The following is a 25,305-nucleotide window of genomic DNA, read 5'->3' as shown; positions in this document are numbered from 1 at the left end:
CCTTTCTCCTCTGACTGCAAACATAAACCTCTGCAATTGCATCCAGGCAGATCTTTGTTGTGGTGGAGAACAGCACATAAACCTAAATCTCAAATTAACCTTTGACATCCTCAGTGTAACAAGACAGATTTCCAGAGGCATGAAAGGTGGTGGGGTGGTTGACTTTCAGCAGCAAGGGGATGCCTGAATTCCTTCTGTGCCCTTGGAGATCATTGCTTTGTGTACTGTTCTGCCACTTGCCTAGAAAAGCAGTTTCTGCAATTTAGGAGTTAAACCCAGCATCGGCAGCAGAAAAATCAGTGAACATAAGGAAGAAAACCCATTTGGTTCTGGGCAGAGGCACAAAGAGCTTTGGGGCTCTGTTTAATATTCAGTGTGCAAACTTCTGAGAAATTAATGTCCACTTTTCAAGTTTCACTGGTTGCTTTTTGTTTGTTTGTTTGTCTTTTGGGTGGGGTGGAGGGATGGAGTATTCTTTTTATATCAAGACCTACAACAGAGTGTAGAATAAAACTGGTTAAATCTATTTCATCCTTCATTAGCAACGATTTCTCCAGGCTTCTTGTAGTAGCTTGACATTTCAAATATCAGCAAAGTTTGTTCTTGCTTTCTTGTAGATGAGCTAAACTATATTTTCACCCTTGAGATCACAGATACCAGCTCTGCTTCACCAGCTTCAGCTAAGGATATCACTGACACCCAAAACAGAGCAAGGAACAGCTAAATGCATCCACTGCCAGTACTGCTAGTGGTGAGGAACCTGGGACTCCTGGAATCTCCACCTTTGGATCTAAGTCCAAAGCCAATTGAGAAGAAAGGTTGCTACAGAGTGCAAAAAGGTGAGAGAGTAACCTTTGAAGTTACCTGCTTTACAGGAGCTCTAAAACCAATTTTCTTTTCTGTGGGAACAAAATATGGAAGGATGACTCTCATCATTCACATCAGTGGTTGGGCTTTTCAGTGACATGTAAAGAACTCACCACAAATTACTGTGAATAGATTCTGTTCACTTGTTTGAAAAAAGAAATCAGCCTGTATATTCAAATTTTTGTCAGGCTCTTTGTTGAAAGTCTTTTGTGTGTAAATAAAGTTCAGAAAATAATAGTGCAAGGCTTAAAAAAGACTGGCAATGTGCTCATCTTATCTGTTTCTTGTTATAGGTTGTGTTTTTAAAGATGAAGACTTTCTTAAAACAGAGCGTGCTTGGAAATGCTGTTAATTTATCTTTGTCTAAAATGCCGAGTGCCCAGACTGATTTCATTTCCCCTGCAGGGAGGGGCACCCCAAGGCCTGGGGTTTGAACCCACCCCAGTGGATGCAAGGGCAGTTTGGGGCAGACCCTGATGCCAGCTTGGCTCCCATCTGTAGGAAACAGCAAATGCAGCACAAAGCCTTCGCTGGGAGTGTTTTGTGAAGCTGCCAATGAACTACTCAGGAAACCTCTGGAAGACTGAGAGCATAAACCTCCAGCAAGACACAAAGTCCAGCTCATGTACAGCTTGGGTGATGCCTCTATTGCCCGTGGTGCTTGTGTAAAATCAGGAATTACAAAGTGATGGGCTTTGCCTCTTCCAGGCAAACGGCTTTGTTAAATCCACATGACCTCCTGTCCCAGAAAAAAAAAACAACATTTAAGCAAAAGGCTGGACGTCACCCAGGTTTAGAAGAGCAGATTGCTTTTCCATGGGCTGAGTTAGCAGGAGTCTGTCACCAGCTGGTGGCAATGATCAAGCAGTCTGGGATAGGCTAGGACAGAGCAAGCCTTGCTTTAATGACAGCTGTGTTTTAGTGGGGTTTTTGGTGAGCTGAGTTCTGGTTGATGGAAATCATACCAGAACTTAAAGAAGAGAAAAAAGATGTTGCTGGAAAGGTAAGGTATTGCTGAGTGATAGTCAGAAATATTATAAGTTTCTCTTTCTTGGGGTGTGTTTTAAGCAAAGCCATTTTTATTTGGTATTATAAACTTAAAAAAATTCACGTGTAGCTTAGCACGTGTTTTATGTCCTACTAATGAAGCTTTAAAATATTTTATTTATGTTATAATAAGCATGGCCACTGATGAATTCTAGAAAGATTTCTGCCCAGTTTGGTAGCCCTCACACCTGCTCAGTTTCCTCCTGCAGGGTGGAAGCATTGCTGGTGCTTTTTTTGTGTTTTGGGTTGGGGGAGAAGTTGTTTCAAGTTTAGTGTTACTTTTGAATGGTCACGTTGGTTCCTTGTGTGTGTCCCTCCTCCCAGTGCTCAGCTAGAGTGGACAGAAAGCAGTGCACCGAGGTGGGTTGAGTTTCTGACTTTTTTCCTCATTTGCTGAGATACTAAAAATTCCTGAAAAAAACCCCACAAAAATGCAAAACTTTTCTTTTTAAAAGCCACATGATTAAGTCCTGAATTACACAAAGTTGCACCAATTTGTACCCACTCAGTTGATCCAAGTGTCTGTAAGCAACACAGCAGCTCCCTTACAATTTAGCTGCTTATTCACATATTCCTACTGAAATTTAGATGCCCCTTGAGCAGAAGGATGTGCCCAGTGTAGCAAGGAGGGTACAGCTATTTTGTGGACTAAAAGCATTTTTTAAAAGCATGAACATCTCAGTACCTTGGTTCTTATCAGAAAGTGGTGCTTTACTTATCCATTGGATACTAGCTGTTACAGTTTTCCTTGTATTTCTTTTTTTTTTTTTGAGGTACACAACTTCTATTTCTGGCAGATGAAATGCAAAATTGTGCCCAAATCAGGGTGGTAATTTTAATATAAAAAAGTTGTGGAGGCAGTAAAATACTAAGTGTGAACACATGATGAATGACATTAAAGGACCAACATCAATGGCCCAGTCAGTGACAGGCAGGACTAGAATGACAAAAATGAGCGTGGCCTCTCCTTTCTTTGAAGATGATCTAGAGTCAATCTTGAGCATCAAGAGCTCTCAATCCACCAGAAAACATGCAGGCATCAAAGCATGTAAACTAAACTGCTGTTGTATAATTGAGAACCAATTTCAGGACTGGGTTTCACTTTCAAGGAAATTGGGACATGTGGATTTGTAGCACAAGTGCACAGGAGCTGAAAATGCAGAGCAGGTCCAGCTGTTCTGCATAAACCCTGAATGGCCCTTGCTGAAGTGATTATGCCTCAAAATACAATGAAATTCATCTGAGGAAGGAGAAAACACAGGGATTGCTCACTTGCCCTGATCTTTGTTTCCAAATGTACTTTGAAGCAAAGTCTAATTGCCTCAGGTACTATTAAAAAAATTAATAAACTTAATTATCTAGAGTACGGATGTGTATTTGGATAGCATATTAGTTGGAGCCAGTTCTTTTCTTTGATGCTGAAGAGGATCACAATCTCCTGAGTAAGGCATTACACCACTAGAATGAGCCTTGCACAGCAAAAATTAACAAAAATATGCAAATACAACTTAAAATGAAAAGAAACTTGCAAATGCTGCTTTATTTAATTCTTACAATAGGGAGGCACTTTTACATTAAAAAAAAGAAGTGTAGAGGTTTCATTATTAACTACAAAATTCTAAAATATTATTCCATGAAAACAAGGAGAAATCGTGTCTGTGTGACAAAGTGATTGGGTTTTCCTTTCATTACATTTCTATACAATTTATTACATTTAAACAAACAAAACCTAAAAAAATCCCTAAGAAACAACAGCAAAAAACCTTTTCTTCTGTTCCTGCAGGCCAGAAGCATTTAGAGCATTGATGACACTTTGCTTTGTGCTCCTCATATCTTACTTTCCCTGCTGCTTGTACAAGGCAGAGTCTGACCCAGGGGCTTTCCAGGATTAATGGGTGCCACAGAGATATTATAAAGTGATCATGTGTTTATTTGATGTCAAAAGTCTCAACTCAGCTCTGCCTTGCATACAAAACCTGCTTGTTTCAGTCAAGTAATTCCTCAGCTAAGACCTGCATGCAGTGTGTGTGTGCTGGTATTGTGGAGGAGCAGGGAAGGATGACTGCAGGAAAGGATTTCCCCTCCATCGAGTCAAAATTCCAATTGTTTTCCATGCCATCCTAGGAAAGTGAACCAGTAATTAATGGCAATGAGCCCCTGGGTGTCAGCTTCTTGCTGGGCAGACTGGGAGGCTGTACTGGGTGAAAGTTGGGAGCAAATCCTGAATTCCACTACCCAAGTGGGAATTGAACTTAGCAATAGCAATAATAACACTGGAAGATGGGCTCAGATTCTGCAGCACTAACCCTTGCATTTAACACTGGAAGAAACCTCACTGATGTCACTCAGAATATCCCTGGAGCAAGGCAGTCCTCCAAATGAATATTGTCACAATCCATCCTTCTGGACATAGATTTCCACTTCAGTGTCTCAGGTGAAGACAGCAGAGCTGGGGTCAGGAATGCTGACAGATAAATGTCTCTGTGCTTGATGGATGAGAGGATATATTTATACCTCACAGCAATTCTCTTGCTATTTATTTGGTTTGGGGTTAACAAAACCACCAGGTGAGCTGCACAGAGAGGCTTCTGGTGGTGTGAAAATGAGCTTGGAAGTGGAAAGAACACTCAAAGGATGTTAAAGAAATATTGGAAATGCTTGAAATCAGCACACCTGAGGAAAGCAATACTTTTCTAATTACCTGTTGGTTTATTAAAGTTGTCTGAGCAGAATATGGCTTTACATTCTGATGTTACTGGCAAAATTCAGGCTTTCAGTGGCAGCAGGGCTCACAAATAAATCTGTTCTGGAGCTCTCTGAAGGCAAGGTTACCCTAAATAAAGGGAATATGATGGATCATCAGACTGTGCTTATGTCGAGCAGTGCTAGATTTGATGGAAGAAGTATTTGCTGCAATTCCTTGGTTTTACTCAGCAAATTCCAGTTTGATGTCCTGTGATGCAGAGCTCCTTCCTTCAAGCCATTTCCTCTGTTTTTCAAAATTGCCTGGGGTGTATTTTAACCCACTTTGAAAGTAAATTACCTAACCTGATCCAGAACTCTTTTCAAACTCTAAAGTTAGGTTCTAAAGACAGACAAATTAAAGCTGGTCCAGTATAACCAAAACTGCTTTCAGCTGGGCTACTTAAAGAAGCACTTAAATTTTTAAGTTACTTTACCAACACAGATACAACTTGTAAACATATTCAGAGAGAGTTTGGGCTATAGATTCCAGGTTATTTTTTCCTTTACCAAAAGCACAAAACCTGTTGACATTTTTCTTTGCATGCTATGCTTGAAAAAGTTTAATAAATCTGGCTTTGTTTAGATTCTAATACATGAAAATTATTTGCAACTTGTAACTTTGTGCTGATATATGAAAAATAAGATGTAAAATTCTTTCTAAACAGAAATTCCTAAACTTTACCTCCAAGATAAATATGTCAAGGACATAGCATGAACATAGAAGATAAATCTAGCTTTAAGATTTCCCACTGATATATATAAAAGAATATTTTACAAAATTTTGGTCTTGATTGTCTCTTTCCAGCTGAACAGAGAGGGTTTTTTTCCCTCCATTCTATATTAAAATGGAGAAAACCATGCTGCTGCTTATTTCCCTGGCGTATCTTGCACGAAATAATGCAAGCTCCACTATGGCATGAGACTAATTACATGAATTATATCTAAAAGAACAGAAGTTAAATTAAGATCTGAACAGTTACTGCATGATCAGTGGGCACGAGTGAGATCTGATGTCGTTGTGTTTGGAAATGGCTTCATCCAGATCCAGCTGTCTGCTGTTAACCTTCACCTCCATGCAGCCATTATAAAAAGCAGTCACTGGAGTAGCACCCAGAGGAACATCTGCACAGAAACACATTCAGTTTATGAGGCCAAGGCATGCAAATTCCTATGGATTTTTCACATCAGTCAAAACATGGGGAATACTCCACTCCCCATCCATTATTTAGTCATGGGAGAGAAGGAGCAATTTGGCAGGAAACACTTGAGTTCTTCTCCCTTTTCTTTAAGATCAAGTCAGCAAAGCTGAGAAAGGCCAGTAAAATGTTAAATATGCATTAGAAGGCTGTTCCCATCCAGAAACTGAACTCCAGGAATGTGTTCCATAGTAGCTTTTCCTGTATGAACAACAGTGAAGCAAGAATTTGTTTCCTGGAGCCCACTGTTCTTGTCCTGAGCTACAAACAGATGTTTCTGGGCTTAGAGGTCACACACACAACTCTCTTGCTTTTGCCAGGAAGCTACTCTAGATTCAAATCTGCAGCTTCTCACTTGGGGCACTGCTGGGAACTTCACACATTTTACTGCTTCCTCACTGCTGCTTCCAAGTGAATTCTCTGTGAAAGACTCACTTTATCTGCTGCTCATTTAGGTATTGTTGGGCTTGGGGCAGCATCAGAGCATGGATATGCTTGCAGGAAATAAAATGTTAAGCACAAAGCCAAGCAGGCATTGCTCTCCAGTCTTAGGGTACAACTGGCTTCTTACAAGGTAGACCTAAGGTGATGCAAGCACCTTCAGCAATTAGAGTGAGGGTGATTAGGAGCTGATCTCAAAAGCACCCTCTCTTTTTACTGTTGTCAATCACCCTATTCCTCCTTAGGAGACAGATCTGGTTCTCTTAAGATCAAGAAACACTGTTTTCTTTTTATTTTATTTTGCTGTAAGCTGAGGTATTGCACAGAGAGTCCTGTCCTTTCTGTTTTTTTGGAAGTTTGATTTAACCTGCACTGGTTGTGCTGGAATAACAAGGGAATACTCCCACCACTATTACTAGTTTGTAGAAAGGGGTATCAAAGAATGGGAACTTATGGTTTTCATTAAATGCATGGGGTTTTTGAATACAGGGGCTTGTATTCTGTTTTTTTTTTTTTTTTTTTGTTTTGTTTTGTTTTTCTTATTGTGTTAATTTGCATGTTTAAGATATTCTTTAAAACTTAAGACAGAGATGACAGGAAACTCAAATTAAGGAACAGCAAGTAACTTCTTATCTCTTTGAGATGCCTGAATAATACAAAACGCTTCATTCTTAAGATGTAGATTTCTCTGTGGCTGGTAGTGTACTAAAAAAGAATCATTTAAGCATCACAAAGATGAACAGGCCCAAGAAATGACTGGAATCTTAGTGGCTCTGTTAAACTGCTGACTCACTTGTACTAACTAAATCCTGACTCATTCCTTGTCAATTCAAGACATGCCAGTCAAATTTGTAGCATTTTCTTAGGAATTGTGATGCATTCCCCATAAAATAATAGAGGATTCAGAACAGCTCTACCAGTAACAACAGTGTAACCATGGCACCTTTCCTCTAGCAATTTTCACATATTAATTTAGGTTTTGACTATTTCTCACCTGGGGCAATGCTACTTTTCCTCTTGATTCAGCCTGAAGTCAAACTATTTATACAGAAGTATGTGCACACTTTCTGGACAAAATAATCCTTGTCATAATGTTAACGTTATGTCTCACTTATGTTAACTTGAAGCTTGCTTTAAACAAAATATTTGGTGTTTCAACATATTCTCTGTCTCATAAAGATCTCTTTATAAGTAATTTCTTGCCCAGAGTTTAATTGTTGAAACCACATTGCTGACTTCCCCTGCTGCACTTCTAACACTTGGATTATTGACAAATGCCTGCTTTTCTTACATTTTGATGCAGTTCCTAAATTGTGCCAGATGGTGGCATTTCAGAAACGTGCAATGCTCACCCAGCTCAAAAATCAAGACGTTTTCCAAATTCAAACCTCTAGAGAGAGAGAGCCATGTCTCAATGTCCAATCAATTCTACTGTTGAAAAGCTGGCTGCCTCCAAAGCTGAAATGACTTGAGGGAACAAGAGACACTTGAGGGGAAAACACCTTTTCTATTTTTATAATTGTAGGCTTTTCCTAGCATGGGTAAAGCTGAATACAATCAGGTTTGTAGAAATAATCGAATTAATGAAAAGAGGCAGGACTCACCTGGCAGGCCACCCAGGTAGGTGACAACATTTTCCATCATGGCTTGATGCAGAGTTGAGAGGTGCTCGGAATTGCTTCTGTCTGTGTGTGAATCAACAGTCAGTTCAAGGTCCTCTTTGGTCACTACAAGTCCAACCTGCACTCTTCTGGGGGTACATAACTTCTTTGATTCCAGCTGTGCAACACTGATGCTCCCAATGGTCACAGTGATTTTCTAGATGGAAGAATGGTAGATCACCAGAGATGTCACGTGTAACTTTAATAAATCATTATGCTTAGTTCTGCTGCACTTTGTATTTGCAAGTAGAAGAAAATATTAAATACTGGTACCTTCAGCTGGACAAGCTGATGTGTAACCATCACTTCTGATGATGAATGCCATTTTTAAATTTTAAGTGAGAATGTTTTACAGGGAACAACTTCGGCTACAGTTCTGAGGTGAAATCCTTATTTCACCACAGGTTCTTGTTTTGGAAAAAGGCCTGGATTAGCCATGGTGTATAATTATGCTCTATTTTGGGATGGTTGATGTAGAGGGATGTAAATTGAAACTTAAGGACAACAAAACCTGTTTATAATGTGGAACTACCACGATGCCATTACTGTATACACTGCTGTCATTGTTCCCTTTCTGCTCTGTGCATTTGGAAGGAAAGGTTAAAGAAAACATGATGCAATGGATCCGAGCTCAGATTACATAATGTCATCTCCCTGGCATGAGTGATTAGTGCTTAGTCACTGCTGCAGCAATCATTAATAGAGAGAGATTTTCTGCAAGTTATTACATGATCCAATTTTCAAAATATTGAGGCTACCAGCCTCACTGCAAGTGTAAGTAGCTTTTTTTTTTTTAGTTTGACTTTTCACCTGGCAGCCACTAGGAGAATTGTAAGATCACCTGTGAGTCAGAGGAGTTAGAGTCCATTATGGACAATGCAAGAGGCACTGTTTCATTAGAAACCAAGGCAAACATAACACCAGTGTCTGTGGATGGGCGAATGCTCAGAGTCACATTTATTAGCCAATCTTCAGCACTGTCAAGGTTATCTGTTTTAAAGAGAATAATCGAAATTAGTAAATCCACCTGCTGATGAAAAATTAATAAGGGGTTAAAAATTAGTATTTAATCTCCTCCCTACTGTGGAAAAAATAGTGCTACTTTTTGAACTTACAGAAAGAACTATAATATAACAAGCAAATATAACAAATACTACAACAACAACAAAAAGCCCTAGCTAACTTTTAATCCTGAATCTTCAATAGTGCCCAACCTCTGCAACTTCTGAATGTAAAACATTCCAGAAACTCAGTATGACATTACTGGGATAAGAATTCTCATTCAAGCAAACTCCTAACAGCAGTTAAGGGAATCACTGGTGGATGCACAAGTGTACAGCTTAGTTTGTGTGTGCCTTTTAAATTTTTCTTTCTTTTAAAATGTCATCATTTCCATCACCAGTCCAACAAAACCCATAGGGATAGAAAAATACTTACTATAGTTTATCTGGAATGCTGCCATTCCAGTGCCAGGGTAGAAGGATCCTCTCCCCACTGCAACTAAGCAGTGTTTGCTTTGTTTTTCTTGAATAACTTCATTTACTCCTGAATGTCCCTGGTTCATCAGGTTCCAGGCTCGGATACAACCATCCAGCCGAGGGTTAATCTACAGCACAACGACAGCATTGGGGGTTTGAGTCCAAAGTTGGTTTTAAAATGTTAATAATGAGGCATTATTTTACATATCAGCTTCATTCTGTGTAGTCAATACCAGCCTTATCAACGCTATAGGTTACAGCAGTGATGCTGGGAGAAAACCAAGGGCAGGCATTTGGTATCTCAGCTTTCAAAAAATATTTCTGGTTTAACATTTCCCACTTTGCTGCCAGGGATCTGGACAAAAAGAGATTGCTTTTAAAGCTCGTGTTGTGACCTAGACAAAAGTTCAGCAGATTTTCTGTGGCTGAAAGAAAATGATCGCTAGCAATGCTCCTTGTTAAAAGCTTTATCTTTATACCAAAGTATAAAGAAATTTCTGGAATTGTTTTCTATTAGATAAAGGGATGTTATTGTATTGTTCCATGATTTTTTTTCTCTGCTTTGCTTTTGATATTTTTCTTTTTTAAATCTAAACTCTCTCTTGAAATTGCCAGTTAGTTTGAAGAAAACTGTAAAGAAAACAGTTCCAGCAACTTGACTGTACCCACTCTTGAGGCTGGGAGACTGAAATAATCATGGGCCTTGTCCAGCCTGGGCTGTTGTAAAACCTTGTAAAAACGAAAGCTTGCTGTGCTGCCTGCACAGTGAATGCTGCACTTATTTAGAGCTTAGCACAAGCCAGGACCAGGACATGAATCACCCTGAAATGCACTCTCAGCAGCAGCAGTGGTGGTGATTGAGGGAATCTAAAAGCTATATTAGGAAACAGGCTACAGAATCCTCAAAGATTACACCACAAGTGCTGTGTTTTTACGAGTGAAGCCTTACTGAAGGCAGACTGAAAAGCCTCATACGTTTATTTTCAAAGCAGTGGTTTAATAACCACATTTTTATTTTCTAAATGGGTTCCATGCCAGGCTTGCTTCTTCTGTGACTCCCAGGAGTACAAAACTGAACACAGCACGATCAATCAATATTAGTCTTATTATTATTTAATTACCTGTTTAACAAGAGCACCGCCCACTCTGCGAGGTAATCCTGCAATGTACACCTTGGTTTCCAAGAAACCCTGGGATTGTTTAAACAGAGTTCCTGGGCTGTTAATACTCATCACAGCCTCTTTAGCTATTTTTACACTGATGCTGTGTTCTAATTCTTCAACTGATATCTGGAATAAAATACAAATAATTACATAAACACACACACAAAAATGTAGATTATATGAGATACTAATTACATAAGCCCTGTGAAGCATGACTAATGTTTCTTTATATATCTACCTTGTAGAAGAGTTTTAGTACAGTCAATATTTAAATTGTATTTAAACTTGATGTAGGACAGCTGTCCATATCCAGGGACATTGACAGCAGGGTAACAAACAAAATCTAACTGACATTAAAAATTTGGTGTGCTCTAAAGATTGTGTAAGTGAGAAAGGCTTTTCATCTCAGGTATGAAGACTTGAAAAGCAAGATGAATTTTTGGTCTTGCTCTAAACACAAAGTATCCAATAACTGTGCACTTGACCATGCAATCACAGTTTTGAATATTCTGCCACTTTCCTTTTCATGTTTAAAATTAATAATTGCTATGTTGATAGCTAGAGGTAATTATCTTTTCCTTGATTGTTAAAAGGTAGCAGAATTTCTTGCTGCAAGGCATTCCTGTGCATTTCTTGGGTGGTTTTTAAATCTGGGGTTTGAATGCATAATTTTAAGCCTTTTAGTAGTTGCTCAGTTTCTCCCTTTATTTAACAGCATCTTCTCTCAGTGAGTAAAAGGAAGGGAACGGGAGAAGCAAATCCATCTTACTATATGCCACAGTCCATCATTAATGGCTTTGCCTCCACTGGTGACTTTTGTTCCAAACTCATTCTTGAATTGAATCTCAATCTTTCCATCTCGAAGAGCAAGCAAGATCCATGCTGAGTTGTCCAGGGATTCTGCATACAGGATCACCCCCTCTGCATCGTATGTCCGGAAATCAAACTCTGCTGTAAATCTGAGTTGTGAAGAAGGAATCTCAATAAGAAGACAGGAAAGGTGAAATGCTGTACAGCCTAGGATAACTCATTAGTAGGGTTAGAGAAAGGTTCATGGATAGTAACTTTTGGTGTCTCTGCATCTGAGCAGTTGTGATTTTTGCAGAGTTAGTAAAAAGCAGAATGGAACATAAGCCTTTTTCACTCAAATCCAGTGGGAAGTTTTCAGGTTAACACCCTGAGGTGGGATTTGGAAGAACCTTGGTGCAGTTCCCAAATTCACTCTGAGCTTTACTTGTGAAGGATATCTCACTCTCCTGAGTAAGAAGAGAGATGTAATATTCCTATTGCGTTTTTTAGGGATGCAAAGCAGACAAAATAGAAGATCTACCATGTGGTTTAGTACAAGTGGGTTGCCAAGTGCTGTTCTGAAAGAATTATAACCTAGAAATTTGTTCTGCCTTTTACATGCCATTCTCTCATTTGAGGATTTGTTGGCTGGATCTAGGTGGAATGTGTGTACGTAGCAAAATCAGGATTTACTGTGCAGTGGAAGAGAGGAGAGAGTAAAAAACACTCTTTGAGACTAGACAAAACAGATTAAGGGTGAACGGAGAAAGCAAAGCGTTTGGAAGCTGGGGTTTGCCAAGGCAGCCCTAACTCAGAACTGGGGTCGCTGTCCCTCGCAGTGCTGCTCTGCGTCCCCTAGATGGGGCTGTCCCTCGCGCTGTATTTACACCAGAGTTCCAACATTTATCATCTCAGAAAGCTCTTCCAGGACAGCATGAGCGCCCAGTCAACTTGGAACAGTGGCAGAGGACAGAGTTCTCAGTATTTATGTCCATCTGTACGGTTCTGAGGCTCTGGGGATCGCCAGCTCAACAGCTGCTGCTGCTGTTACCTTCCAATTGTTTGGTCACTGCAATTTCGGCTGCTGCAGCAAAGAAGTCCAAGAGCAATAACGGGGTCAGTGCCACGGGCAATTGCACTGACAGCTGTAAAGAAAATCATCCAGCTGGTGCCCTAGACAAGGTGCTGTGCTCTGTAGTGTCCTTGCAACGCTCCGTGTGTGAAACAAAGCCCAGGGAGGGGCAGGGGGGCAGTGGCCTGATTTTGTTGCTCAGCAGGATGGGCAGAGCATGTCCCAGCTTCTACCTGGAGCAGGGGTGAAGCAGCAGCAACATCCAAACTAAAGCCATTCCCATGTATAGCTGGAAACTACACTATAAATATTTCCATCTAACTTCTGAATTTTATGCTGATAATTCTAAATGCCTTCCTGCTTCTTCATTCATCATACAAAGGTATCTTATCCAAGGGGGAGATGGTGATGTCATTTAGGCATGCAATGCATTCTTCCTAAACCCTCAGAAAATTAATGGAAACAAATGTCTATCATTCCAATGCATACTTTTATCAATAGCAAATGCTTACCTTGTGACATTTGGCAGCTTGAACTTTAAGTAGAGAACAGGAATGCCTATAAATTGCTCTGCCAGGTAAAGCAGTTGATAATTCTTTTCAAGATTCAGTGGGATACACTCAGTAACAGACTGAAAATGGTAGAGGAAAAAAGCTGTTAATACATTATGATAGCTTATGAAGCAACTCCTGCTGTTGTCTGCCAGCCTTATTTTTTTTTTAAAGTAATGGCTTACCTCTGGGTTTTTTTAGTTTTTGTAAACCTGAATACCTATGTACAAATGGTGTGGTTTTGCTTCTACTTGAAACATCCATTATTTAAACTGCTGGAGGATAATCTAGGTTGACAAACAGTTCTGGTGGATTGAAGCGAATATTTAAATATTTAGATTTTTAATTAGGAATTCCAATCTTCCATCAGGCACTTTTCTTTCACCAGGGATATATGACACTCACCTCTTAGGGAACTACCAAGCTCCATTATTAAAGTTCTGCAGAATCTAAACCTGCTCAGGTGTTAGAAGGGAACAGACCAGAGCTGTATCTTGGGAAGATTGTGTTAAACAGCAAGTAAGGAATCAAGGTGCTTATGGACAGGTAGGAGTCTCAAAGTGTCTTTGACCAAATTTGAATCCCTCAAAACATTCTGTGAGTGTCTTCTGCTCTGACTTTGCTATTCCTGATGCAACAGTACCATTAAATGTACAGGTGCTCTTCTTGAATTTTATGGGTACTTCCTTTTATGGCTGCTGGTGTCACTAGCCTTTAGATTGAATATCTTTTCAGCTGACTGAACTCCTTTTTTTTTCCCAATTAAAAGGCGTGAAACTAACTTCCAGATAGAGAATTAATCACTTTTGAACAACAGTACTGAAAATAAGAGCATCTTCCAGCCTCATTACATCTCACTATTTCAAGGATGAGCAAAATGAAATAGAATTGACTGCCAAGTGTTGTTCATTAAATTTCAGATACCACAAACAAGACCTAATACACAGATGCTGGAACTTTTGTCATATCTTGCTCCTGCAGTTTAAGCCAAATTTTGTTATACTCTGTTAGAAGTGTTTTATTGTTGTTAGAAGCCTTTTATTGTTGGCAGTTATCTGAGCTCACTTCACATAACATCTCAGACTGCCTGAACTTTTCAAAGTATGCAGAGAACCACTTAAAAAAAAAATCCATGGACTTCAGCCCTTGAATCTCGATTCTCTGGAGTTTCAAACTTTCTGCTCCTAAGAAGTGTAAATTTTCAAACTGATCAAGAGCAGCTGATTTTGGCTGCAAGATGTTCTCCAACTGGCAAGTATTACTGAGTGCTTTTCCTTAAGCTATGGCAGATGAGAACTGTGGAAAACAATCCAGGGTTTTTTTTTCAATCTAAACAGGGTAATTCTGAAACAGTGAGCGAAAACTTTTGCACAGCCTAAGGAAAACTTGGGAACATATGGACAAAAGGAACGTTCTGTCTCTGAGTAGGCTGAGCAGGAATTATTTGTTTGATAGGAGAAAGCTGAGGCTTATTTTGGAAGCAGCAGGGAATAAAGATGCCTGGCTAAAGCAAGCTGCTTTTGACAGGACTCCTGTAAATGAGCATGCATGAACTGAATGGCATCCAAATCCCTGTTGCTTTTGAGCCAAACCATAGATCAGAATCCCCAGCATCTTCTCAGGAATTTTTAATTAGTTCTCAAATACCCTCCTATTTTCCTTAATCTAAGGTATCCTCTCATCAAGAAATACCCAACTTTGTGGTTTTCCACATGGAATTTTACATAGCACAGCTTTACCTCACAATTCTTCATGTCCTTAGAGAGCTTGAACCCTTTCTTGCCATCACAATAGCAGCTGTAACTTCCTGGTGAGTTCACACAGAGTTGAGCACAAATGTTTTCAGCACATTCATCAATATCTGGGGGAAATTGAAGCAGATAGAAAGATTTTTTTTTTTTTCAAAGTAACACAAATTAATGGAATAACAGACAAGAGAGGTTCTCTGGAATAACATGAATCCAAAAGGTGATTCAGTAATCTGATAGAGGCCTGGAGTGCAGAGCTGGAGACAATTTGGTCTGATTTCTGAAGCATAAAGTGCTTGAATAGTGAGAGACCTCATAAATTGCTACCACAGATGGCACAAATCCCATTCTGGGTCAAATCTCTTCTTTTCCTTGTAAAACACGATGAGAGCCCATATTATTAAAAGTATATATGGCAAATATGTGAAGAAAGGATATGCTTTATTAATATAAACCCAAAATAATCTCAGGGCAAAATACCTTTTAAAATAACATACAATAATCTCATAATGCCTAAGTTTCAGACAGCATCTACTTGTGGAGAAGGTTAGTCTGAGTTGAGCTGTGATTTAAGCTAAATCAACTAAAAAAATTATTTTTGTATTTAGTAGGTTGTGCAAAATAAGTAATTCAGCAATGAAACTGCAACATTTATTCTTAAACAAATAGCCCTTCTAGTGGGAAGAAAAAATTGTGTACCAATGCATGCATTTAAATCTGTGGGGTTTTAAGACTAAAATTTTATTTTTTTTCTGTTGCTTGGAGAAAAAGAGTAAGGAAAAAGATAACAAATCCTCTTCTGTTCTTCAGTCTTACAGTATCTGTCATCATAGAGATAGCTGTGCATAAATGTATGTAAATTCAATTTTCCTAATAAGCATAATTGAGTTTAGCCACCTACAAGCAATACAACAATGAAAAGCTCATGTCGTTTAGAATTTCTGTATGGTTACATTCCTGTCAGGCTGCACAATCCTGTCCTTAGACAGGATTTGGTGACTCATTTAATGTGGTTACAAGAAGGTCTAAAAGCTTAGCAGCATAATCCTCCTGCTAGGGACATAAGACTTTCCCTGTTGGAATGTTGTCATCTTGCAACCTCTTGAATCCATGTTCCAGTAGAAACACGATATTTACATGGGTTGCATCAAATTGAATTTATCTGAAACCCTACGAGGAGTAAGAATTAATTACTGTGAAGTTTTTATCACTTTGGTGCATGCAGGAACAGAAAATTGTCAGTAGTGTTTTAATCCCATAGTAACTGGTCAAAGAGGTGACACCTGGATTTGTCATCACTGCCACCGTGCAGAGCTTTTTCACAAGAGACCTGCAGGAAAAGCCATGGAGCAAAAGATTTGTGGCCACCAAGAAGCTGCTTTTGTGTCCTTTTGTGAGCAGTAATACAAGGCAGCTTTTAAAATAAAAACCAATCAATCACTGATGGATTTTTCTTAAACTGAGAGTGTAGAAGATTCATCTTCATTGTAAAACTGTAAGTGCTTTCATATCTCTTTACTGAAACTGAAATTTAATTTTTGATGTGCAGTAAACAGCAAAGTTAATGAGCAGAGAGAAATTAAACATTCTAAGACAAATATGCAAATACTTTCAACACTAGAGAAGTTATGGTCTTTGCAAGAGGGGCTTCCTGCTACTTCACTGCTAGCTATCAATACTTTTCAACTTGGTTATAAATATTACAGAACTTTGGAAGTTTTTAGTTTTAGATTTTCATTTCAGGAAAGATTCTTTTGGAATAGCTCCTTTTTTCACAGCTCTGTCTCTGGATATTTAGGAATAGTTTTATTTGATATTTGAGGTCTTTATAAAAAAAACCTTCAAAAAAATCTTTTAGAGAACTGCCATGCTGTCATGTAATACAGCCTGGAAACCTGATAAACAATTAATTTAACAAAGAATATGAAGATTAAGAAATACACCAGTAGATGAAGAGCTGAGTTTGCTATAACAGTAGATTGAAAAAAGGAAAGGGGAAGATGAAAGATATGAAAAAGAGAGAGCTGGGGGCTAAGACCCACCTTCACAGTTCTTGGAAGTTGAATTATATGTGTAGCCTTCTGGACATTGACACTCATATCTTCCCTGGGTGTTTTTACAGATGGCTGTCCCACAGATGTTTGGATGTAGCACACATTCATTTATATCTAGAAACACAAACAAGTTATTAAAAGACAACTCCCACTCTTGCACACCCTTTTTCTTCCCATCCTTATCCAGCTAAGTGAGGCTGGCAAGTTTTTTTGGTAGCTCTACCATGCTGTCACAGCAGACTAGAGCTACAGCCAGAAAGATTTCCAGAGGGTTGTAAAAGACAGTTCTGCATGCCCCCAGTGAAAAAAATTCTCTGCCTGCCTATCTTTCCCATCCTTTTATGCCTTCTGTGAGTAACAGGCAAAGGGATTCATGTCTAGGAAGGCAGAGAGAGAAACAGGCTGCAGATTTCCCATAAACTAAACCAGACTGCATAGTAAAATTCTATCTTAGAAAAAGACATTCAGAAAGACAAGAGATGATCCAATCAGAGGTTCTTCCATGCTACAATCAATTCATATCAGTTTTCTTTTAATTGGCTGTGCTGAGAGGTGTTCAAGTCCCTCACTGTCTCTCTATCCCTCAAACCATTTTAGTGTCTATCTTGTGTCTTGTTTCTAATTTGTCAATGTCATTTTCCCAATGCCCATGTGACAATGGGATTCAGGGTATAGTATCAATCTTATTAAGTGTCTTTGAGACAGAAAAGTCTCAGATCTCTGGTAGTCCTTTTCTTCCACTCGTGAATGCAGGGATCATTCTGGTTATCTCTGGTTTTGTAGCAGTTGTGGAAATGGTGCTGCACAGGAGATTCTACCACTGGCTTGCCTCGAGTTCTGGATCTGTATTAAGTCAAAGCTGCCCTCAATTCAGACTGCTTTTCTACAGTTAAAAAGTGTACTCCAAATTCTTGGTTGTTTAACTTTGTAGTTGCATGTATTAAAATACTCGAATGCAGTTTATCAAATGATTAAACTAACACTCCAGGCACAAAGGTATATTAGTCTATTTTTATCTTTGATTACTTTTTAACTAGATTTTCCAGTATCTTCCCAACAATTACAGATGGTTCTAACCAATTTATCTGCTTGCCCTTTTTCATAAACCCACTGTCTTCTGTCATTCTGGCATATCTTTGGAAGTTATTAATTTGCAAAATATTTAGACTAAAGAAAGTGACAGTGGAAGATAACCATCAAGTTTAGCCTCTAAAATTATCTTGCATTATCCAAAACTGTTGTCATTATTTGGTAATAAAATATGACATTAAAATGGAATGAATTTGTAGTTTTTTCTAACTAAGCAGTAAGAACTGCTAAATTATGGTAATATACAGTCTTTATTTGTAATGGAATGAAGCATGTAGGTTGTGGCCAACAGTAGACACAAGCATGTAGAGAAAAAGTTATGTTGGGTGAATCAAAGAGAAATCTTTCTCTCCTTTAAGAGATTTATTTGATTCATTAATAGGTCCTTCTCCAATGAACTTCAAACTGCAGAAAGAGCAGCATGGCTGATTAGGATTTAGCCTAAATCAGTGTTTACCAGAGAGAATTTCCATGGTAACAGTATCAGCTATTCACATCACTTTAGATTCTTGTTTCAGCATGCTTAAAGGATATGTGAAACTGGTGAGAGACTAAAATGAGCTTTATGGAGCTCCAGTAAGGAAGCAAAATCTCATCTATAGCTGTTCCCTCTTTCTTTCCTTGCTTCCTGATCTGGTTCATTATTTGGCTGTCCAAATGCCTGTAGTGTGTAAGGAAGGAGCAGGCAAATTAAACCAGGACTGGATATTTCAGAGGCAATACAAAAGCATTTATGGAACTATTGGATCAAACTCCTCCCTCTCTCTCTGGTCAGGAGGCACTGGGGTGGCATGGAAAGATGTTCCCCTGAAAGATGTTCACCTCCACAATCCCTTCTGTTGGAATGCATGAAGTAGCCATCTTCACACAGGCAACGGAAGCTCCCAGGGAAATTGGAACAGCGTTGGCTGCAGCCTCCGTTGAAGTCTTCACATTCATTTATATCTAGAAAGAAAAGGGAATAAAACACTCTGCTGAGAGGAAGGCATCAACTGACCAGCTGCAAATATTATTCAACAGTAGAAATGCAACTGTGCTTCTGAGAACCAACACCACATGAAACTGAAGCCTGTACCTTCCTCACAGTTCTCCCCTCTCCATCCTGCTTTGCAGACACAGGTATACTTGGCTTGCCCATCTATGCAATCCTTATATCCATCTTTATGGCATGGCAGGGGGCTGCACTGGTTGGAAATTTCTGTAGGATGGAAAACATGGAAAATCCTTGTTATTTGGGGTTATTTCTCCTCAAGAATCACTTTAGTCTCTCCTCTTCCTACAGGTATCTGTCATGAAATAGAAGAGGTCTTGATGAATAACATGAAGCACAATCTTGCTACTCATTCTGTCAGCAAGAATTTTTAAGTAGGTGAGAACATACAAAGCCACCAGTACTTTTTATTTGTCAGGCAGAAAACAACTAGAAGACAAATTGCTTGCTAAGCTAATCTCTGCAAGATGTGACCAGACTTGATATTATTATAGTTAAAAGATGTATTTCAGGTTTTAAAGAACAGTGCTCTGCCCCCATCATACTACCACAGATTTCACTAGAAAGATCAAAGTTTCAAGAATTCAAGATGAAAGAGATGAGTTTCTCTGTTCAAGAGTGGTCAGACAGAGAAACTGGTAATTTATTACATTGTTACAAACTGAACTGGAAAACATGGTCACCCATAACCATGTGCAGTATAATTATTAAGGATTTTTTGCCTTCTGTCACTTTCAGTGATAAAAACAGTGTCAGGTCGTTAAGGATAAGTATTCTTATTCAAATTAACTGGAAGTTCCTTTGATATAACCAGGCTGTAGGAGATTTAGAGAGATGTTTAAACTGTGACAAGTAGGAAATAATGGCTAAATAATGGTAAAAATGGCTTGCTATGAATTTACTAGAAAGAACTCAATTCATGCTGGATCTGTGAATGTACAGGCATAAAAATCAAACATTTGAGAAACATCCTAAGTTGACTGCTTTGTGACCTTTTGTTTGGAATCAATGACTGTATTCCAGGTAATATTTTGATTTTTGTTTTGTTTTTGGAATTTTCAGCTGGTAATGTAACTATGGGCCAAAGAGTGGTAGAAATTACAATTAACAAGAGAATGTCTTTCTGTACCTGACAGAGCATGACTTGCTAGAGACAAAGGGTTTGGAATAACTGTTAAAGATGTGGTGGAGTACAGAGGACACACTGGGGAATATTGCTGGGTTGGAATAGAACACTTTGTTTGCAGAAGAACTCTGCCTTCCATGTTGCAGTCAATTGTGTTCCTTTAACTTTATAAAGTTAAAAGCAGTCACTTAAACTGCTTTCTCTGGAAATGCTTTGTCTCATCTCACTTTTTTGGTCATTTTCTGGTTTTGATTATTGAGTTTGCCTGAGCTAAATGGTTGTTTGTCTCTTTTTGTGTCCCTGTGAACTGCTTTTTAGCTACTGTGTGTTCCAACATCAGCACTTACCCTTGACACAAGCCCTCAGGTCAGCTGGAGAGTCTGGACTGACTGCAGCCACCCTGAACACCCCTGCTCGGTGGGAGGCAAGGCAGCCTGCAAATGCAAAGCCACACAATCAGCTCAGGGTCCAAACAACTCATTTATACTGAAATTACACCATTTGCTGCATGGCACCTTCAAAGAGCCTGTTCTCACAGCCTGAATTACAAAACTGGTCCGGGCATGTTAAGGACAGCTGATCACAGCCCAACCTTCAGAGTGTCTCTGTGAGGATCCCAGCACACAGGATGTTCTCTGCATTATAATCAGCATGGAAATCATCCCAGTGCTAGGGGCAGAAAAACTAAACCAGTATTACCCAAATGAGAGCATCACTGAATCATACACTACAGTTGTTTATGGGTTTTTTTTTTGTACTTACTTAAATATTTGGGATAAAAATATTCCTGCAGAAAGAAAAGAAAAATCAAGGCTAAGAAAAATTTCAGGTAGATAAAATGACAGCAAAATACATCATTAAATATAATCTAAAGTATATTGGTATTATAACTACAAAAGAAAAAAAGTTACTTTGAGTCACAGAATATAGGCCTGGTTTTCTATATGACTGCTGTTTGGGCTAAAGTAGAAGAGAATACACACAAGACTCAGTGGAGAGATTAAAATACTGCACTGAATTGGACACTTGCAAAATGAAGGTAATGCAAATGAACTGGATGTCAAAATCACTTTGAAAATTGTCTCTAAATGGGAGGATATTGCCCAGTGTTGTTATTGGGATTCCATGTGCTTCTGTCTTTCCCTCTGCAAAGTACTATCTATGTCATAGATAATCATAAAATACTTACAGTTTCAGGATTATTTTCAAAGATTTCCCTGGCTTCTTCCCTATTGCACAATTCTTCAATGCATTCTCTTTCTAGATTTCCCTTCTTACTCTCTTCCATGAAAGAGTTTGCTCGGCGTTTCCTCAGCAGGAACTGAGAGGCATGCTGCTGGGGTAAAACTTGGGAGAAACAAAGCAACTCTGTTATTATTTATCTCTTTTTGCAACAACTGAAAAATGCTGTAAACATCGAGCAAATATGAGAATTTAACACAGAATTCTGAATTAAATGCTTAGTCAGGAGTTGATGTTTGCTATTGTTTTGAAAAACACGAGCAAGAAATTCTAGGATTCTGTATGTGGGAGCTGTTTCTGATCAAAAAATCCTTAATCCTTGCTATTAATCCCTAATAGCGTCTATGCCTGAAGCATAATTTACTTGTCACACTCAGAACAAGATTTATTTTTTTTAGATTATGGTTATTACAAAGTGAGATATGTAACCAACAAGTAGATTTTATAAGCTGATTATATTATCGGTTTCAGTGATCTGCAAGTAAATATTCTGACCCTATTTAATTTATGTGAGACCAAAATTATGTCTTACAAAGTCAGGCTACCTATTATATGCAATTAACATAAATGTCATTTTATTTTTCAGAACACTGAAGAACAAGACAAAGGTGAAAATGCTATCCTGGGAACATCGAGGCAGACCATCTCTAAATACATTCACATTTTACAAGGTAAAACAGTCCCAGCCAGCTTTTATGTTTCAGATCCAGCATGAGTCATTACTTAATTTTCATGTATCTGGTTATTGTCATTTTAGTGACTTTTAACAAGTGATGAACATTGAGAAATGACACTAAAAATGAAAGATGTCTGCTTCAATGCTCTTTGCAGAGCACACAACACTCCAGGAACAGCCTCTAAATTAGACTGTCTGGTTTAATTTTTGGATATAGTGTGATCAAGAGAAAAATGGATGAGCACAACTGGAAGAAGTCCTGCTGGTTGGGTTAAAGAGTGCAGATGACAGATGTTAGCTGGAGAGCACCACACTGCTACACCTGCCCTCCTTTCCTCAGCCTCTGCACAACTTAACCTTGCAGAGCTGCCCCACTGTGAGGCTTGTGACACCTGCAGTGCAAATCAGGAGTGGTGGCCGTGCATATTCATCCCAGCTCCACAGGAAAGAGCCACTCAAACACACAGAGTCCATCCAGTACTGCCTGTGACAATTCCTCAAACCCAGAGCACCTTCATGAGCCACACCAGCAGCCAAGTGGCAGAGAAGAGCTCCCGTTTCTCTGCACTAATAGGAAAGGAAAAAATGAAGGAAGCTGACTAGAAAGAGAAGCTAATGAGGCCCAGAGCTTGAATGGAGACAGATTTAACATTGAACTAAAACCACACCATCCTAAACACATTAAAGGTCTCTATCAAGTGACATTCTGGAGTGCTGCAACGTTGGGTAATGACCTGAAAAAACCTTTGTGTTACAGCCTCCTGAGTGAACTTGATGTGGGCTGAGCTTGTAACTACAAACTAATCTATTTGCTTTCATTCTGGTAAAACTAATCATCCTGGTAAGGCGGTAAATAAGGTTTCCTGAGCATAAGGTGGATGTACCACAGCTCACCTCCAAGGTTTTACAGCACACATCTATCTCGGAGAGCAACAAGCAAGTTGCTTAGAAATTAAAGAAATGTCAATTAATTAGGCTAAATGCTTTATCTCTCAGTAATAAGAAAGATGGAGAAGGACCATCTGTCCTGAGGCAAAAGGAATGACAACAAAAATAGGAAAATTGGGTATTATAGCTGTTGGGTTTATTTCCATGGGAGATTTCTACCCCCACAAAGAAGTTGACATAGCTGTGGTGCACTGGCTCTTTGGTGTTGATGACTCTTAATTCACAGCTGACTTCAAACCATCTTGTTTTGACCTTTAGGTACATCATTGTCATTTTCACACAGTTTTACAGTAGATAAAAGACAAGAAATTTTCAGTTGTGTACAAACAGATGTAACGCTTTCTACTTCATGCCTTCAATATAGTGGAGCAATGGGAACAAGTCTTTTCCCCTACATCAGACCAGTTTATCCTTCTCCCAAAGTGATTTCCTATAACTTCTGACTTTACATAAAACATGTAATTCAGAGCAAATGCCATAGTTTTTAGTGCAAATATTTCAATCCCCACGCACAGAATTTGCAGTGAATTATGATAAGACCTTTATCAAAACCAAAAAATCCTGACTGCTGCGGCTGCTGCCAGTGTGATTACAGGAAACTCCAGCCCCTTTCTGACCCTGCCAAACCAAGTTAACCCTTAATGCACTCGGGGTGCTTCATGTGGTCATCGCTGAAGCCGTGTGCAACTCCAGAGCCTAACAACTTCCAGAGGTGGTGCACAGCCACTGTGCAGGGAATGCTTATCAAGCATCTAAAAGTGATGCTACTAAAAGAGAAAGAAAAATTGTGGGAGAGGATGAGTTTCAGTGGTTCCTTACAACTGTTCTGTTGTGCAGATGCACCCATAAACCTGCTTAAAGTGGGCCACTTAAACACAACTTAGAGCTGCTTACCTAAGAGCCCAGCCAAGGAAAGCAGGTGAATAAAACCGAATAAAATGTGACACCACTGTAGGAAGTGGCACAGTCTTGTCTGCACAGCTCTGTAACTCCAGTGAAGAGAGTATCCTGAAAAGCTCATCAGTGACATTATGCAGCCAACAAAATAAAGTTAGCCACTAATATGTACCTGCACCTTTTCCAAAATGCCTCCCTCACCTGATGTTTGACCAAATCCGCCTGCACTGAGGCTTGCAGAGGCAACTTTATGATTACTGAACGGTATGAGCTACATTATTAAGCTGTTTTTTTTTCTTCCCCCTCTCCCCCCGCCATTCCAGAAATCGCTGGCACTGTTCAGAGCCAGGGATAGGAAACTGGACAATATGGACCACAGAAGTTTTGGATGAGCAGGACAGCTGATTTCCTGCCGTTAAGAAAAATGACAAGGTATGCAGTGGAGAAGATAAAAGGGAACCAAAAACATGACGAAAACAGGAGAAAAGGTCAGTATGAAGTATTTATTAGAAGGTTTATTTTTAGGACCTGTTAATGCTATAAATGAACTTTCATCTTTTGATACTGCTCGCTTCCCAAGCCACAAACCCCAGCACCTTGCAGAATAGCAAACATGCGGTTTCTCTTCTACCAGTTTAATCATTAGTAAAACAGGTCAGAAGCAGGCTCACTTTGAGCTGCAATTCTGCTTATTTCAGCTACACTGTCTTCTTTCACTATTAAGCTCAAAGACGTTTGTGTTAAATACAGAATACTTTATTTATTTATTTATTTATTAAAATCTGTATGTGAGAGCAAGTAGCTCTTACCTAGGCTGAGAGGTCTGAACTTACAAAAAGGGTCAGTGCCGCTCGCTTGGGCTACACAATAAAGCCGCTCTTCTGAGCGGACCACGATCTCCCGAGGGCTGTTCTCGCAAGGGAACCGACCCAGCTCCCTGTGCAGACCCTTTCCCGTGGGCGGCTGAGCCGCGCTGCGGCCGCTCACGGCTCCAGAGCCGCGCATAACCCCGAGCCCCGGCTCGGCTGCCCCGCGGCAACCGCAGCCGAACGCCCCGGGACCGAGGGGCTGTCCCGGGAACCGAGCACAGCAGCCGCGATGCCCCGGCCGGCCGGGACGGGACGGGCCGAGCCGCCCCTCGCCCCCAGACACGGCCCCGCGCCTCCCCCCGCCTCGCCTCGCCTCACTCACAGGTCGCCGCCTCGGCCAGGGCGATGGCCAGCGCCAGCAGCGGGAGGCACGGCGGGACCCGCGGCCTCATCGCTACCGGGGGCCGGGACTGCGCGGCTGCAGCTCTGCGGGGCCGGGCGAGGCTGTGGGGGCGGGAGGGAGGGGCGGCGGCGCGGGGGGAGAGGCTGGGCCGGGGCCGGGCAGCGCTGCCCCGCGGGAGCGTCACCAGGGCGCCGGGGACAGCGCCGCGGGGGCGCGGGCGGGTCGCGCCTGGCCCGCCCCGCGGAGGCGGCCGCACACTGCGGGGTCCGCGGGCATCCCCGGCGGGAGCGGAGGGCACACACCGGGCAGGAG

The 25,305-nt window shown here is 40.2% G+C and overlaps 1 protein-coding gene and 1 long non-coding RNA gene across 3 annotated transcripts; one reads left to right on the top strand and one right to left on the bottom strand.

The window, feature by feature from the left end:
- The first annotated feature begins 467 nt into the window (after positions 1-467).
- Positions 468-5,334, top strand: LOC148224646 (uncharacterized). The gene is made up of 2 exons (XR_015800882.1): positions 468-839; positions 1,161-5,334. It is a non-coding gene; the product is annotated as an uncharacterized LOC148224646 (long non-coding RNA).
- PROS1 (protein S) lies at positions 3,423-25,113 on the bottom strand. Of its 2 annotated transcripts, none has more exons than XM_014888478.2 (15): positions 24,973-25,113; positions 21,208-21,365; positions 20,781-20,805; positions 20,366-20,452; positions 18,977-19,099; positions 18,724-18,846; positions 16,801-16,926; positions 14,750-14,871; positions 12,972-13,090; positions 11,368-11,557; positions 10,557-10,724; positions 9,395-9,563; positions 8,799-8,947; positions 7,901-8,114; positions 3,423-5,781 (listed from the first exon to the last, which is right to left on the bottom strand). In XM_014888478.2, exons 1-15 carry the CDS (start codon positions 25,040-25,042, stop codon positions 5,636-5,638), a joined length of 1,989 nt encoding a protein of 662 aa, XP_014743964.2. In that variant the 5' UTR covers positions 25,043-25,113; the 3' UTR covers positions 3,423-5,635. The 2 variants fall into 2 exon arrangements, with proteins under 2 accessions (XP_014743964.2, XP_088014614.1); XM_088158488.1 differs by lacking the exon at positions 24,973-25,113 and adding an exon at positions 24,591-24,794.
- Positions 25,114-25,305: the final 192 nt, after the last annotated feature.

Source organism: Sturnus vulgaris, chromosome 2 (genome assembly GCF_052056855.1).
Source record: "Sturnus vulgaris isolate bStuVul1 chromosome 2, bStuVul1.hap1, whole genome shotgun sequence".
In the NCBI taxonomy this organism is placed as follows: Eukaryota; Metazoa; Chordata; class Aves; order Passeriformes; family Sturnidae; genus Sturnus; species Sturnus vulgaris.
This window is presented reverse-complemented; position numbering and strand designations above follow the sequence as displayed.